At 41.7% G+C, this 18,080-nt stretch overlaps 1 protein-coding gene across 2 annotated transcripts in view; it reads right to left on the reverse strand.

Moving 5' to 3' along the window:
- Positions 1 to 15,694, reverse strand: part of ARHGEF26 (Rho guanine nucleotide exchange factor 26) — a 112,654-nt gene extending 96,960 nt beyond the window's left edge. The window contains exons 1-4 of one of the 2 annotated variants that reach the window (XM_074963748.1): positions 15,550 to 15,694; positions 13,952 to 15,093; positions 12,211 to 12,250; positions 9,778 to 9,923 (exon numbers count right to left, since the gene is read on the reverse strand). In XM_074963748.1, the coding sequence (XP_074819849.1) occupies positions 9,778 to 9,923; positions 12,211 to 12,250; positions 13,952 to 15,010 (1,245 nt within the window). In that variant the 5' untranslated portion in view covers positions 15,011 to 15,093; positions 15,550 to 15,694. The remainder of the gene's footprint in view (positions 1 to 9,777; positions 9,924 to 12,210; positions 12,251 to 13,951; positions 15,094 to 15,549) is intronic. The other variant, XM_074963747.1, reaches the window with a different exon arrangement.
- Positions 15,695 to 18,080: the final 2,386 nt, after the last annotated feature.

The following is an 18,080-nucleotide window of genomic DNA, read 5'->3' on the forward strand; positions in this document are numbered from 1 at the left end:
ACAATACCCACCCAGGGAAGTGAGGAAACAGATTGACAGAGTGAGACACGTACCCAGAAGTCACCTATTACATGACAGGCCCAACAAGGAAAACAACAGAACACCACTGGCCATCACGTACAGCCCCCAGCTAAAACCTCTCCAGCACATCATCAATGATCTACAACCTATCCTGGAAAACGATCCGTCACTCTCACAGACCTTCAGAGGCAGGCCAGTCCTCGCTTACAGACAGCGCCCCAACCTGAAGCAAATACTCACCAGCAACTACACACCACACCACAGAAACACTAACCCAGGAACCAATCCCTGTAGCAAACCTCGTTAACTACTCTGTCCCCTTATCTACTCTAGCGAGACCATCAGAGGACCCAACCACATCAGCCACACCATCAGAGGCTCATTCACCTGCATGCCTACTAATGCGATATATGCCACCATCTGCCAGCAATGCCACTCTGCCACGTACATTGGCCAAACCAGACAGTCCGTACGTAAAAGAATAAATGGACACAAATCGGACATCAGGAATGGTAACATACAAAAGCCAGTAGGAGAACACTTCAACCTTCCTGGACATTCTATAACAGATTTGAAAGTAGCTATACTTGAACAAAAAAACTTCAGAAACAGACTTCAAAGAGAAACAGCAGAACTAAAATTCATTTGCAAATTTAACACCATTAATTTGGGCTTGAATAGGGACTGGGAGTGGCTGGCTCATTACAATAACAGTTTTGCCTCTCCTGGAATTGACACCTCCTCATCTATTGTTGGGAGCGGACTACATCCACCCTGCTCAAATTGGCCCTGTCAACACTGGTTCTCCACTTGTGAGGTAACTCCCTTCTCTTCATGTGCCAGTATATTTATGTCTGCATCTGTAATTTTCACTCCTTGCATGTGAAGAAGTGGGGTTTTTAACCCACGAAAGCTTATGCTCAAATAAATCTGTTAGTCTTTAAGGTGCCACCGGACTCCTTGTTGTTTTTGTGGATACAGACTAACACGGCTACCCACTGATACTTAAGTCCCAGTTCTGGCACTGACTCCTTGCTTGTGCATACAAATTACTTCACCTTTCTCTGTGTCTCAGTTCCTCTGTCTGCAACACGGGCATAATACTCTTCCTTCCAAACGTTGGGAGCTGGTTACTGAATTTGGAGCTAAATGCTTCTCTGGGCCAGGATCCATATACAGAGACGAGGCACCTCAGTCAGGAGAGATGGGACAGGGTTGTTTTGTGGGGTTTTTTTTGCATGCTGCTATCTCATGGAGTGGAAAAAAAGAAAGCAGAGAGTCTGAAAGCACTACTATGTGTGGTCAACACTATGCCATTGTCTTCTGGAGAAAGACATGGAGACTGCAGAAGGCTGGAATGTGGAAGAAAGAGAAGAAACCAAATTTCTGTAGGAGGACTACTGTGACGATGGGGGGCGGGGGATACAGATGCAATTCTGAGGGACAAAGGGAAAACCAGGTCTGATCATGTGGCCAGATTTTGTGGGCCTCATAATGACTGTGGTTGGGAGCAAGGGATCAAATATTGGGGGGGGAGCACTACTGGGACCAGACAAGAATTAGGTATATAAATAGTGTTGGATGAGTCTGGAGAGGAGGGTGTTATTCCAATGCTCTGAAGTGTAAATTCTTCAAGACTTGAACTTATAACCTTCTTTCATAAACTGTACCGACCCCCAATGCCAGCATGTAGCTAGTGCCTAGGTCCAACTGGGACCTCCTCTTGTCCTGGTAGGCATGCTCCCTTTCAGCCATCTGTACCTGGGGACTCACGGCTGGGTCCTGGGGCTGGCAAGGAAGGTCAGTTAACAGAGTGCACTCCAAACACTATCCACAGTTTCTTGTACCTCCACAGAAACAATCTGCTCTCAGTATTTATAAAGGTCTATGAAGATGAAGAGTGTTTATAAGTGTGTGTTATTATAAAGGGCTGTAGCTGAATGTTTCCCTCAACAGGCAACTAGGGATCAGCTGTGAACAGGAGAGCGCGCTATGCCTTACGAGTGAAATGGCATGTGTATGCTTTGTATTTTAATTAGCAATCATAAAAAGAACAAAACAGACTACTAGGAAAGGTGGTGCCACCTTTTTTGATGCTGTTGAATATTTGCTAAAAATTTGCAGAGACAGGGAGTACCTATGAACATGTACAAGAGAGCTCTAGAATTCCTGCTGCTACAAGTGACTAAATTTCCAGTGACGGTGCTATCACATTTTCTGCATTAGTTTTCCAAAAATTGCAGTTTTGTGTTACAATTATTTTGCTAAATATGGGCATGTGAATACAAAGATAATTCCTCTTGTTGGCAAGTGGTTCAGTACTGTGCACACAGAAGTCAATGACAGAACTTCTCTGACTTCAGTGGGAGCAGAACTGGGACCAAAGTGAGTACAGAACTACCCTCTCTACTCTCAGAAGGACTATACCATTTCCACTTTGCAATGAGGCAGGGATGCTTTGGCAACAATAGGTTGACAGCAATGGGACCACTGAGACACTAACTAGTGATCCAACTGGCTGGCAGTCTCAGGGGTTGGCATACCCATACAATTGTCTAGCTCACATTCTAGCACCATTTCAGTTTCTGCTTCACTGCATCTGCTTGGGTAGGTGTTTTAGGCTGTGCACTAGTCTGGGGAGCAGGACTTCCCCAGGTCAAATCTCAGAATACCCAGTTAAGAAACACACGAATAGCCAAACTGGATCAGATCTGAGATCCATCTAGTCCGGTATCTGATCTCTAACACGGGCCAGTATCAAATGCATCATAGGAAGGTATAAGAACCCTGCAGTAAGTAAATGTGGGAAGTCTACCCCAGACATTAGGCCTCATCCTGTTCTCTTAATAGTTACAGATTGGCTTAAACCCTGAAGCACGAGGTTTAATATCTCTTCCAACATTTTTATCTTGAAAACAAATCTGGATATTCTTTATATCCATATAAGTGAATCTTGGCCTCATAAGTGAATCTTGAAGTTCTTGGACTCAATGATTTCTCGTAGCAAGCCAAAATATGTATTTCCTTTTACCAATTTTGAATTAGCTACCTTTTAATTTAATTGAATGTTTCTTTGTTCTGATATAATGAAACAGGGAGAATGGAAGTTCCTGATCTACCTTCTTTAAATCATGCATTATTTTAATATGCTTTTATCATGTCTCCTCTCATTAGTCTGCTTTCTAGAGTAAGCAATTACAGTCTTTTCAATCTCTTTTTTCCATGTCCCTGATCATTTCTTGTTGCCCTTCTCTGAACCTCTCTAATTCTGCAATATCCTTTTCTGCAAAATCCAGCTCTGTGCTTATGGGTAGAAGAGAGGAGTGGTTAACAGTAAAAGGGCTGTAGCCTTAGGCAAAATAGTTAAGTGATCAAATAACTCAATGAGGAAAATATTGGAAAGTAAAGCACAGAGAAGCGAGAAAAAAACCTTTTTAATACACTGCATGCGCTGTAATTTTCTTTTTTATTATTATCTATATAGCAACAGTACCTACGACGGGCAGAAATGGCACTATCCAAAAGGATAGTGAAAGACGAACCCACCTAAAAGAACTCAGAATCTAAGATGACAAACAACAAATGAAGATTTGGGGCAGGGGAAGAGAGATAACATCCGAGCTCTTTCTCTGCTTCATTGTTAGTTAGATAATGTCTTATAACCATCATGATAGAAGTGGGTCTTGAAAAGGAATTTGAACAAGACACATTTAAATGCCATGACATTTCAGAGCTTTGAAATATTCTTCAAAGCTCAATGTTACTTTCACATGCATATGTGTAGCAAGAAGATGGGAACACCAAAATCACTAATTATACCATCCAGGAAGATTTTGCTTATAACTCCCAAGTAACCAACACAGTACCTTCAGTTTCATATTTGTTCTAATGAAAAGGCTGACCTCAGCCCAAGCCTGCATAGCTGGTTTAACCAAGTTCTGCATGTCTAAAGTTACCTTTTCAGAATTTCCAGATTCATTTTATTCTTCACCTTTTTATATGTTTATAGCTTAGATAGCCAATTTATTTTCTTGCCCTCATTACAGGTTGTGAAATTTACTAGTTTGGCATGATTTACTGGACAATCTTGTATTTAGTTCTTTAATACATCACTGCACCATTTAGCTTTCCCACAGAACTGAAAACATAGGCTCTTTGAGACCCAGTGTGTCACATCTCACAGGAGCTATGCTTGGTTTTCAAAGCCCTCTCCTACCCAGTACTTCTCTCACTCCCCCACTTACGAAATCAAGTAAAGAAGGGTAAGCAAACATCCTGATACAAAGTCTGATGTGCTGGGGGTGAAGGATGAAACATGTTATGCAAGGTGACCATTAATAACTACAACCATGGCATATCAACTCTAATTTAAATCAGACTTTTTTATGCTATGTCTGGCACCAGTGTAAATCATCAATAAATGTTCAAAAGCAGTTATTTTGTAATGGGCAATACTCAATAATAGGTATCCAATAATGAAAATAATACTTTAAAGAAGCCTGGCTCACAGAACTAGATATAGAGATATATAGAGAGAGACAGAGACAGAGACAGAGACAGGGCTTGGTTATCACACTAGCATCAAGAATGTAACAAAGAAATAGGTGAACTCCTGCCTCCAGTCTCCTTGTTATTTACACAAATGCAAAGATAAAACCCTAAAACATATTGACATTTGTCTTTTGTTGCATAATATTAGTTTGTTACTATAACTAAAATTAGTTTAAATTCTCAATTTGCTAAAGAAAAATATGGACCTGTGTTGCTGGAGTTTTCTTTAAATACCAACAAGACTTTTATTGCATTGACTGCATTTTAAATTGATCCATACAGAAAGATAGATTTCATTAACTGGCAACGTAACAGCGTGATAAGTCAGTTGAACTTCTAAGTACTTAAATAAGGTGCTCTTATAATCACAAAGGCATCTATATAGCTGTCCATAGTACAAAACGAATGAAGACTTTAACTTATAACTAATGCACGTAAGGGTAGAACTTCTCCTATTACACTACCTGGAACTGCAAAGGAGCCAACATCAGTAAGACAGCTCTTACGAAATTTACAACCTAAGTAGGATTTTATTGAATCTTAACAACTAGTGCTTCAGTGTGAACAGCCAGCAGTCCAAGTTGTCAAGGCACACAACCTGACCTGTTAACATGTGACCTCTATTTTACATCCAAGCTAATCCTTTTTAACTCCATATATAGAAAAGATGTTCTGTTATAGCTTAAGAATGCAATGAACAAAACTTTCCCACTCCATAGGCATCATCCAAAAGCTATAAACAGCAGCATTCAGAGGATTAAGTTAGGTACAAAATCGTGGAACTTCTAACTTTTTCTTATTCTCACCAGACATAACCTCAGGATTTTCCAAATTGTACCAATTTAGCATTATTGTTCCTTTGTTCACAGAATCATAGAATATCAAGGTTGGAAGGGACCTCAGAAGGTCAAAGCAGGACCAATCCCCAACTAAATCATTCCAGACAGCGCTTTGTCAAGCCTGACCTTTAAAATCTCTAAAAAAGGAGATTCCACCACCTCCCTAGGTAACCCATTCCAGTGCTTCACCACCCTTCTAGTGAAAAAGTTTTTCCTAATATCCAACCTAAATCTCCTCCACTGCAACTTGAGACCATTAGTCCTTGCTCTGTGATCTGGTACCACTGAGAACAGTCTAGATCCATCCTCTTTGGAACCCTTCAGGTAGCTGAAAGCAGCTAACAAATCCCCCCTCATTCTTCTCTTCTGCAGATTAAATAATCCCAGTTCCCCCAGCCTCTCCTCATAAGTCATGTGCTCCAGACCCCTAATCATTTTTGTTGCCCTCTGCTGGACTCTCTCCAATTTTTCCACATCCTTCTTGTAATGCGGGGCCCAAAACGGGACGCAATACTCCAGATGAGGCCTCACCAATGCTGAATAGAGGAAAATGATCACATCCCCTCGATCTGCTGGCAATGCTTCTACTTATACAGCCCAAAATGCCATTAGCCTTCTTGGCAACAAGGGCGCACTGACACATATCCAGCTTCTTGTCCACTGTAACCCCTACGTCCTTTTCTGCAGAACGGCTGCCTACCCACTCGGTCCCTAGTCTGTAGCGGAGCACGGGATTCTTCCATCCTAAGTTTAGGACTCTGCACTTGTCCTTGTTGAACCTCATCAGATTTCTTTTGGCCCAATCCTCTAATTTGTCTAGGTCCCTCTGTATCCTATCCCTACCCTCCAGCGTATCTACGACTTCTCCCAATTTAGCGTCATCTGCAAACTTGCTGAGAGTGCAATCCACACCATCCTCCACATCATTAATGAAGGTATTGAACAAAACTGGCCTCAGGACCGACCCTTGGGGAACTCTGCTTGACACTGGCTGCCAACTAGACTTGGAGCCATTGATCACTACCCGTTGAGCCCTATGATCTAGCCAGCTTTCTATTCACCTTACAGTCCATTCATCCAGTCCATACTTCTTTAACTTGCTGGCAAGAATACTGTGGGAGACGATATCAAGAGCTTTGCTAAAGTCAAGGAATAACACGTCCACTGCTTTCCCCTCATCCACAGAGCCAGTTGTTCCCATATATTAATACCTTTATGGGGTTGCTAGTAATATCGTGGTGATGACTTAAACAGCTGGATCTTAGTTGGTTTCCTGTCACCTCTGAGGAAGCAGTGCTGTGCATACTGAATGAAAGACTGCAATAAGGGTGGTGAACACCCATCCCTCTTCTACACACAGAATTTGCACTGGTTTAACATACAACAGTTTAAAAATTATTTAAATCAGTGCCAAAACACTTATTTATAATGGCTTATTTCAGTTTAACTTAAACCTATGTTTAAAATATGCTAAAATTTGTTTCAAGCCAAGTTTGTATCAGTTTAAGAGTGGCCACATGGCCTTCTGCACTGGTTTAACTAAACTGATTTTAAAATAACACTTGTAGTTAAACTGATGCAACTTTGCTTGTCTGTAACCCTCTAGCTATGCCCAGAAACCAACCATGTGTCGGTAGAGAGGGGAAGATCAGCGAAACTGTCCCTTCTCTCTGTACATTTTGGAGTTACTCCTGGGAAATGAAGGGGAGTCAAAGAAACCACCTGCCAAACAAAGTGAAAATGACACGGATTACTTCTGTTAACTAAACCACTTTAGAGTGGCAAAAAAACACTCTTACATAAGTAACAAACCTCTACCAATAGCCCAAGAAATTTGTTGAATAATGAAGTCAAGAGTTTTTCCTGCAGCCAATTCACCATATTCCTACAAGAAAGCAAACAGAAGCCTCCTCCAATAGCATGAGCCTTTCCTTTTTTACCAGTATAAGCGAATTCAGAATGCTCTCATAGCTTTGACAGACACAGCATGTGTTTCTGGCACTGCAAACTCAACCTCATCCTTTTGATAGGATCATAAAAAGGAAACTCTTCAATACTCCTCCTTCTTCTGACTACTACAAAAGCATGTAGAAAACTCACAGAAATGCCTATACACGTACTTAGATTGCATGCTCTTTGGGGCAGAGACCATCCTTTTGTGCTGTATTTATACAACACCTAGCACAATGAGGTCCTGGTCCATAACTAGAGCTCCTAAGTACTATCATAATACAAACAGAAAATAATAATTTTTTGCTCTCCATCTTCCATGCCTCCAAAAATCATCAACGAGGAGAATTAATCAACAATATGCTTAAAAAAAACCAAAACACACTTTTCTAAAGATAGCAGACAATCTCTGCATAAGAGGTGCAAAACTGTTATGTGCATTAGAGAGATGAGTCTGGCAATTTCACAAAACATGAGAATGTGAAATTATCCCTGTGGCTGGTGGTTAGAATTCCCGGGTTTACCATCTACATTTGTTCCTTTCATATTTCACTATTAATCATGAACTCTTTGGTCACTATTTTTAATGCACCAAATATATATGTAGAAGCAAAGAAATGCAGCAACAAAAATAATATTTAGCAAAAAGTCACCACATTACATACAGCACACTGAAATGCAGCCCCTTTGGAGAAGGCGGGGGGGTTGTAAGGTGTGATGCACGTGTGGGGGAAGTACACTGTTGACTAAAGGCATCCAGGCAAACCTCTATTCTTATGAAAAGTCTCATGGGAACTGAAGAGCTTTATTGCTGTCACCAGAGAAGCTTAGGGTCACATGCAAAAAGCACGTGTATCTGAGCACCCAATTTGCATGTGCAGTTACCACAATGGTATACACCTAGATTGTACATGCAAGTATTTGCATGTGAGGACATCTGGTTGAATGCCTAACTGTCCAGTTGTATCTAGAACTGTGTGCATTTATGAACTTTTAAACACATGACCATGACCTTTTCAAATTTGAAATTCAGGAGCTATATGTCCATGCAAAGCACAAGAGCTCTCAGGTTAAAATGAGCTTCTCCACTCACAAAAGCCACTTTCTATGACAGTGAGCATCAAGGGGAGTAAACCTCCAGTCCTCCATGGTCTTCTTCTAAAACTCAAGGGTTGTGTGTAAAAAAAGAGTTCACTCACGGTTTATGGTCCTGATCTAAAGATTGTCCATAGCCCTTGCATGCAAAGAAAAAAGTGCAAACACATAGAACTCAGTTTAATCTAAAGGGCCATGTCCACCCTAGTAGAATCAGAACCAGTTTATCCAGCAAGTCTGGATATTTTGAATGTGATCCTTCAAACAAGGGTAAACTGCAGCAGTGTAAAAATTCTATCTATTCTAGGGGGTTACCATGATGTGGCTACACCAGTGCTAAAATCCTGGCGTAGACAAGGCCTGAGCAGTAATCACTGTGCCCTGTAGGAAGTGTTTGCAAGATCAGGTCCTTAAGATGGCAAATGTGCAATTATTTTCTGGATTGTGGCCATTCAGCACATCCTTTAGTTTGCATTTTTTTAAATTATTTATTTAAGTTTGCAAGTCATTTGTAAGAACGTAAAGCTGAACTGCAATACACTATCCTTTGTTTTACACACATACATTTTTAAAAACCCTTTATTTTGATTGCAGTGTTGGTGTAGCCATGTTGGTCCAAGAATATTAGAGAGGTGAGGTAATATCTTTTTTCCAGCCAACTTGTGTTGATGAAACCCCCCCCCCCCCCAAGCTTTCAAGCCTACACTGAGCTCTTCTTCTCTTTCACCAACAGAAGTTGGTCCAACAGAAGATATTACCTCACCACCTTGAATCTGTTTATTTTGATTGACAATATATACACCAAAAAATGTCCTGTTAATCCAGAGCAATCATTTCCATGTGTACCAAATGATCCTCCTCCACAAGCGTAGGCCAGCATTTCTACTAGAATGAGACTGAAATTACTAAATCCTCAGGTCACACTTACTTTCTCATGTCACCCACTTTATTTAATTTTGCCTTATGTTTTTGTTCTATAGATACTTAATTTATCTTAATACTTCACAGATACTGGCTTTTGTCTTTTTCAGTGAAGAGACATTTCCAATAGGCCTTACTCTTCAAGATGATTTAATAAAGAGATTTGTGCAGGTAAGAACTGAGTAAAGCAGAGCTAGGACTTCAGGATTTGGCCCCATATCTGTAACACATGGGCAATTACAACTCCGAGTATTAATAAAATGTCCACAATCACTTTACATTTGAAAAGGGGCTGGAAGTCAAACTTCAGGCAGAAAATGCCACGGGCAGATAAAATCCTTGCTTATATATATTCTTGCATACTATATTTTTACTGGCTATATAACCGTTAAATACTCACCACTGATAGCTGACTCCATGTTGATCTCAGAGGCGTATACTGAATAACTATCCTTTCCTCTGATTTTTGTTCTTTGGACTCAGAATCTTCATCAGAATCTATGTCCAGAGCCTTTTCTTTGTAGTTTTGATACAATACCGCATTTTCTACAATGCAAAGGAGAGTGCCATTAATTGTCAGAAAGTTATAACTTTTGAAAACAAATGGCATAAGTAGCATTTAAACAATGAAATAAAGCGAATTGTAGATGTTGCTCACAAACTGCATGAAGACAAAGACAGTGTCTTATTAAAGATGGACAGTGGCACAGTAACAATGGATCACTGTACCATTATTTAAAAAAATGCCTTCTGACTGAATTAAAGAACAGATGTGTCCTTTGTTGAGGAAAGCCAGAAAACAGGTTTATTTCCCCCTAATTTGTTGTGCAATGTGTCATAAGCTAAAGATTAAAAAAAACAAAAACATCAGTACAGTAAGGTCAATCATCCAGGTGTGTGATTATCTCATGCACATAGTAAAAGGTATTAAGAACCTATTACCAATGGCAATTTTTACACTATTAGCCTTAAAAATTTTTCATATTTCATTGGGGAAGGGGGAAAAATAATCCCAAATTTTGACTTCAGAACTTTAAAATCAGGACTGACCAAGACAGAGCCTGTGGGGCACACCCAATCATCTTCCGAGACATGCTAAATGTGGGGCCTGCACACTTTCATGTGCACTCAGATTCCTCTTCTATGTGCTTCAGTGCTACCAGTATTAATGCAACAAAACCACATGGGGAAGGAGCACAAACATGGAGACCAGCTTCTTCTAGTGCTCACACTCTATATATTAAGCACAAGCACATGGAGAAAGAGGGAACTCAAAATACAGGAACTAAGCCACGAAGAGAAGAAACGTTTTATAGGAGAAAGGCTCATGATACTTTGAAAGGCAAATACTTTTATAGGAGAAGGGCAGGTGTTTTTTACAACCTACTATTTGTAGGAAGGAAAGTGAAAGAGATTGAGCTCCTCAGTGAGTCTTTAAGAGTCTGCTAAAGTCTTTCATCAAACTGGTCAGATTTGCTTTAGCTGCTGTGTCCATTAGCACTTTGCTCAAGGGTTGTACGTAAGGGCTAGAGTTTATAAGGTGTGTACACACATCATATAATCATAAACACATAGCATAACTGCATATGGTGCTGTGTAACAGGGGAGCTCTGCCAAAAAAAAAAAAAAAAAAAAAAACCCTAAGACTTTGCCCAAAATGTTTACAATCCAAAGAATTACATTAAGAAAACAGAGTGGGCCAGGATCATTATAGACAGCATGCTCCAAAGAATATGTGAGATTTTTATAAACTTTTCGAGGATGGAAGCTTGGCATATAATAACTGAACCCTGAATGCCATTCTAGGGAGCAAAGAGTAAGAAGTGAACAACAGAGATGAAGGGAGCAGTCAGAAGAAAACCTTGGACATAGAATCAGGAGAGAGGAAGGAGATATCTTAGAAAATGAAGGCAGGGCATATTTGTGGATTGCTTCAAAAGCAACGAGTTGCTTAAACAATGCATGAGACCTGAGAAGTTAAGAAAAGAAGAGGAGACAAAGCAGTGGGAAAGGAAGATGTTCACAGCAACTAGGTTTTGAATGGACTTGGGGAGAGATCCAAGATGGGCAAGCAGAGACAGTGCCGATTACCATAGTCAGGAGAGATTACAAGAGTATGGACTAATGTTTCGTTGTAAAATAGAGAGGAGGGGACGCAGCCAGTTCATCAAAAATCAGAGTCAGAGGAACAGGGAAGAGCGGAGACAAAGATGACATTGAGACTACAAGCTTATGGGTCAGAACGGCAACATGAGAAAAAAGATTATGTTAGACTGCAGGGATAGTTTTCATAAGCATTGGTGGTTTACACCTAAAATCCAGAGAATGGCACCTTGCCACCCCCCCAGTTCTGCAACCTGAATCCACATAGGTTAATCCTGACACTCACATAGACCCCAATGAAGTCAAAGGTCTATGTATGAGGTCTGACCACTGAAATCAGCTTGCAGGAATTGGCTTTATTTTATGCAAATCCCATAGTGTTTTTTATAAGAGCTGAAGCTTAAACTATATACACAAATACATATAAATAGTTCTTTTTTATATTCCAGTGTAAGGTATTGTTTACCTGCCTTTCTGTATTCTTTAAGCAATTCTACAAACAGAATTTAATGGCAGTTGTATGATTATTAAAAGTATTTCCAGCTGATAACTGAAATCTAAAAATCTTGAACTAACATGCTTTTCTTTGATAAAATCTACAGTATTTTGACATATTGTTCTGTTGAGGTCAGCTTCTCTTGAGATTTATTTGGTCATTTGAAAGCTTGGGTTTTTATCAGAACATGCATTCAAATAATAAAAACCAGTCTCCACAAAATCCAGTGCTTACCTTCCCCATCAAATGTCCCTTGTCCTTTCGGTGCTTTCTTCTAGGATGTTTTTGTAAAGAAAAGAAACATGAAAATAAGAATACAAAGCCACTGACTGCAGCAAAGGTTACGCTATTTTATTTAATATTACCTAAGGCACTGAGTTAATTATTTCTAGTTTATAAACTTTTGACAATTAGCAAATTATTCACACAACCATTGTTTCACTACAGGTGTGACATTAAAGTTGCTATGGACTTTCTTCTAATTGCTTAGTCATTCATCACGTTGCATTTTTCCTACAAACTGAATAAAAAGCTATTCAAAATTATTTCATACTATAACATTACAAGAGTTCAATAAACTCGCATTTCATTGGCTCTGAGCTATCCTATCAAGTATACATTCTTCTTGTTAGAGGGACTAGCTTTCCTTCTTCTCATGCTACAAAAAATTCACATAAGGCACCATGTAAGCTATTTTCTGAGACCGTAACAAACCGTCTAAAATAAAACAAACTTATTGGTGAACTACATTTTAGACCTTTATGTGCTTCAATACTATTAGTTCAACTGGCAAAAACAAACAACAACAAAAACCACACTAGCAACAACAACAAAAAGTCATCTCTGTATAAAGACAGGGCAATATAATGTCTTCCTATTTTAAGCAGAACTCCTCAGTGCTTTCAATGGGGGAGGTCTGTAGGAAAAAAAACTAATGGAATGATACAGCCTACAATCTGACCTACTGAAACTGCTTGTTTGTGTAATTTCTGTGAAAGCTCCCAACCCCCACCCCCTTAAATTTTTTGTTTGCCTGAGAACTGTCATACACTTGATAATTATTCTACTAGTTACAGCTATTATGCCTTGCCTGGAGTGCTTTACTGCACAATTCCAAGTCACCCTGCAGAGCTTTTTAATCTACCAATTTATTAAAAGCATTCGATGCTTGAAGGGTAGATTGCAAATGAAACACAACAAAAAGACAAAGATTAACATTTTTTCAAGCCAGAAAAAGTTTTTACTATTTTTTTTAAGCAAGGTTTTGTGGCATAATTATAATATAATTAATTTAGCAAGAGAAAATGTAATAAAACTATTATTCAAAAAGGATTAAATCTGAGGACTGAAATAGGACATTCTACTTTTAGGATACACCTGAGGCTGTTTCAAGATACTTTAAAAGGACTCTGTCAATTTAAAAAGTTCACTTCTACCTGAATTTTTTAAAAACATACTGTTACAAGTAACAGGCAAGGTTACGATAACTGAAAGAGATTGGGGGGGGGAAGTAGTTGGACTATTTTTTTGCCACTGTATTTACTTTTTACATTAGGCAGCACTTTGTGAAGTCAGTTTAATTGTCTCCCCTATTCAAATGTATATAGGGGTGGGATAAACATTTTTAAATCTAAGCAAATATGAATGCAAAACAAAAACTAAATTGACAGGGGGATTCAGTGACAAATGTAAAATATGAAATTACCTTTAACTCATATTTTAAACTGGCTAGGTTTCAAATTAATGGTATCCTTAAAAGTACTGTTTTCATTACAGTAAAATTGAGGAAATGTTAAGTGACCATTTATACCTGTCAAATGTCACAGAGGAGTTTCTAATAGTAAATAATGAACTCCAAAACAAATGCATTAAAAGAAAAATACTTAGACTGCTAATCACTACCTTTAAAGTGGCCAGTACCATTCCAAAAAAAAAAAAAAAAAGTAGTGTAAGTTTCATCTACCAGTTTACTCACCTTTATTCTTCCTAAACTAGAAAATTTCTCCTTGTCCTCCACAACAGCTTTAAGTACTGGCTGGGACATTCTATTTTTTTTCTTAAAATTTGTAGAACTGTCAAAGTCAATGCCACTCACTACTGCTCTTCGATAGGAAGTAGACCTCAATCCTCTTCTCAATGCCCCTGGGCTATTCAGGTTACCTTCGGTCTCTCCATCACCATCAGCTACCAAAGGCATATTAAGCACTTCCAACATGCTACGGACCTTGAGGACCCTTTTGTTCGGCTCCACATTCTGGTTGCTGGTTTTGTTTGTCACTTTTATCTCAGAAGCTAAACTTCTAGGAATGATCTGTTGTTTCCCCACTTTGAGCGCAGCAGGACTATTTGTACTCAGAACTATTGACTGTTTTTCTGGGAGTTGGTTCTGATTAGATGTCAGTCTGTGGAGAGTTAAGTTTTGCTGTGAAGGAGCTGTCTGGGAAACCAATGAGGGTCCCACAAGTGCCTTTTCTGGGTTTTTAAAAAGCTGGTAGGATTGTAACTGCAAAACAGCCATTGTGTTATTACTCAGTGAAGGCATATTTCCAGGTAAGGACCCAGGAGTTGGCATAAAAGCAGTCTGTTCATCTTCTGGGATAAGTGCTGATTGACTGGAAATCATCACTGGACGAAGCAATGTGTCATCTGGCGAGGTTACTGTAAAACTTATCAAGTTATCTGAAACCAGTTTCAGAACTGGAGATGCCTGGTCAGAAGAAAGTTGGGGGGAAACAGCTTTATACTCTGGAGATCCTATTTTTCCGTTTGGCACAGATCCCATCTTGGACTTAAAAGAGGAGGGGCTCCTTTGGACTAATCTGTTGTCTGGAGAAGTAACTATTGTTTCAGCGGGCTGAGTCACAGTGAATGTACCCCTGTCTTCCACAGGGAAATCTGTGAAGAGGACCCCGTTGGGGCTCTGGTAAGACTGGGGTCTAGGTTTGCTCTTGGTGCGTTGCTGGGGGGTCGATCTCCTTCTCCACCATGGCGTTATGTTGTTACTAGAAAAATCCATTTCACTTTCCCCATCCATAGCAAATTCCTTAGGGTCACCACTAGTGCAAGAAGGAAGCAACAAATCCTGCAAAGGCTCAGTCCCCGCACGCTCTCCTTTTACTACGAGGAAACAGCAGTAAGCACAACTTTGTCATTCCACACCCAGCCCCAACAGGACTTACAGAAGGAGTTTTCTTGTAATGCCACTTACACCGCCACCCCCGCCCCCGCTGCGGTGACCGCACGGCGTTAGAAGTTGGAGAGAGTTTTCAGAGAGTCCCCCCCCCCCCCAGCAGCCGCTAGAGCTACAGCGGCTCCCCCCGGCCAGGGAGCCGAACTTTACAGCCGAACTTGGCGGGTGCAAACCCAGACCCGCAGCCCACCTGCTGGGCGCCCCACGGCCGGAGGGGGACCAGCACCGAAGGAGCCCACCCCATGCCTGCGAGCCCCGCGGCGAGAGAACTTTGCACAGAGCCACGCGGCCCCCTGCGCCTGTCCCACAGCTGCCCCCGCCGAGCCCGGACCCAGGCGCAACGATTCCCCGCGGCGCGGCTGCTGCTGCTGCTAGGGACTCACCGCATGGCCGCGAGCAGCCGCAGGAGGGAAAGCCCCTCTCGCCCGGAGGGCAGGGGGTGGACGCTCCCGTCCCCACCTGCCGCTCGCTGCCTGCCTCTGCCACGGACTGCAGTGCACGGGCAGCCCCCACCGCGCTCTGCTTCAGCGGGATTCCCCACCCACCCACGCAGCCTTCAACCTGAGCCGTCCGCGCCCCGCCCGCCGGGAGCTAAGCGCCGCCCCGGCAGCCCCGCGGAGCAGGGAGGAGAGACACCGCCTCCCTGCGGGCACCCGGCGAAGCCCCGCGGCCGGCCGCGCTCGCACCGAGAGTCACGGCTCCAGCGCCACCCGCGTCCCCTCGGGGCGGCGAGTCCCCGGCCCCGCTGTTTCGGGTGGCTGCGAAGCCCAGGCCCCCGGAGGTCGTGGGAGGGTTCAGGACGCCCGGACTGGCCCCGAGCTGTGCGAGTCGCCCAACCCCGGGCCTGTTGGGGAAGTCTGGAGCCAGACGGTCTTTGTCTCAAGCCAGCGCTGCTGGCAGTTGTAACTTTGAGCTGGGAGCAGGGCAGCGCTTGGGCATAGCGTGGTCCAACACACGAACAACATGGAAACTGCAGGGGTGGAGCGCTAGGGCTGCCGTTAACACAGTATGGTCCAATTGTTTCATGGGGCAGCGGGCCGAGAAGACATTAGGCCCCGAGACTGTGGGAGTACTCAAGTGCATACAGGGCACAGCTGCAGCAGGCCACGTCTGCGCGACACTCTTTAATAGTTTACACGAGTATAACTGCATTGCTCATGGTGTGAAAAATCCACCCCTCTGAGCGACGCTGGCCTGGTGTGGACAGCGCTCTATCCACAGTAGGGCTTCTCCGCTCAACGTAGCTACAGCCTCTTGCAGAAAGGGACTAGCTACACCAGCCACAGCAGCTCCTCCACTGGTGGCATAGCCTCTCCAGTGAAGTGCTACCGCAGCACCAATAAAGCTACAGCATTTAAGTGTAGGCCTGCCCTAGGTCTAGACAGGAATAGGGGCCTCAGTTAGCATCCAGCTCACCTTTCAGAAGGTTTCCGAGTTTTGTCTACACAATGGTGTGCTGGGAAAACTCATTTCAGATGGACTTCAGGGAATTCATTTAAACCTGAAAAATAAGGGATTGCAAACCAAGACCTTGACCCTGCTTATGCAGGAGTACTCTCATCAGGCCTGCACTCTCTTTGAATTCACTACTGCTGTCCATAAAGTTAAGGGTTTGTATAAGTGCAGAATTAGGGACTAAATCTGAAAGAGAAAAATCACACCCTGGAAGAACCACCACCCACTTCAGATCATACAGGGTAGAACTCAAACTTGTACATGTGTGAATAAAGGGATGTTTTGAATGGAGTGGGAAATTTCAGTGGCCCTCTACACCCCAGTCAGACATTTTCTTATTAAATGTAATACTAATCCAATCAAAAGTAGCAGTGACAAAAAGTTAGTACTAGCTGAGTAAGTCTAAGTAAGGTGAGTTTTGAGGCCAACGCCTGGTCCCTAATAGATAAGTATCTGTATCACCTAGACCACCACCCTTGTACGTAGCACTAGCTTACAGCACTGTAGTGCCCAAACATTCCAAGAGGCCATGTATTGAATGTACATTGCCAATTCCTCCCTTGTTCAGGGTTGAGATAAACTAAGGGTCACAGCCTTTCAGTACAAAATGTGTGCATAAACAAGAGACTGCAATCTCCAGGAACGACAATCCAGCAATTTCCAAGAGAACCACAAATATTTCAACACTATGCATATTAAAAATATTTAATGTATTTAAAAAAAAATCACAAAAGCCAGCATTTTGTAACAAAATTGCTGGACAGCAGTACCATCTCACGTTGTGTCTTCCTGTGTATATTTAGAGATTTGTGGGGTGGCCACTGGCAATACTGAAGATGGCCAAAGGTTTGCATAAACAGTTTCTTCCAGCAAACTTGTTCTTTCTTCTCGAGAGGGAATCAGAGTTGGCTAGCTCAGATTCTTTTGCTGCATGCCAAACAAAGGTTAGAACAAATCTGGGAAAAGGGTAGAACTTTTTGGTAAGAAAATAGGAAATACACAGCAATTCTATTGGCAGTTAATTCTTATGAATTACATAAGCTTGAAAAATTGTGGTTGTAATGATTTTGCAACTTTTATATGGCTTTGGTACATAATGTATCTTTTCAAGAGAAATAAAAACAGACTAGGTATTGGGGAAAAAATTTAAAACTGCTTCACACATGTTCCTCATTGACTGTAAAAGACTCCTCTCCTATGTACCATACTATGATACCATGATTCAATGTAATATAATTCACTATAATATGATTCACTCATATAATGCAGGCTTAAACTCAAGGACATTGAAAGTTGCACCGGTGATAAATCTCGCTCACTTATTTTAGAAGAGACAATTGTGCCCTTATTTTCTGGGATCTGTACTATTTGTCCAGCTAATGGGGTCAGAACAACCCCGTGGATGGACACTCCCTTAGGGCTGGACTGGCACCTTGCAATCCAATTTGAGTAAGGGGCA

Source organism: Natator depressus, chromosome 9 (assembly GCF_965152275.1).
Source record: "Natator depressus isolate rNatDep1 chromosome 9, rNatDep2.hap1, whole genome shotgun sequence".
Lineage (NCBI taxonomy): Eukaryota > Metazoa > Chordata > Testudines > Cheloniidae > Natator > Natator depressus.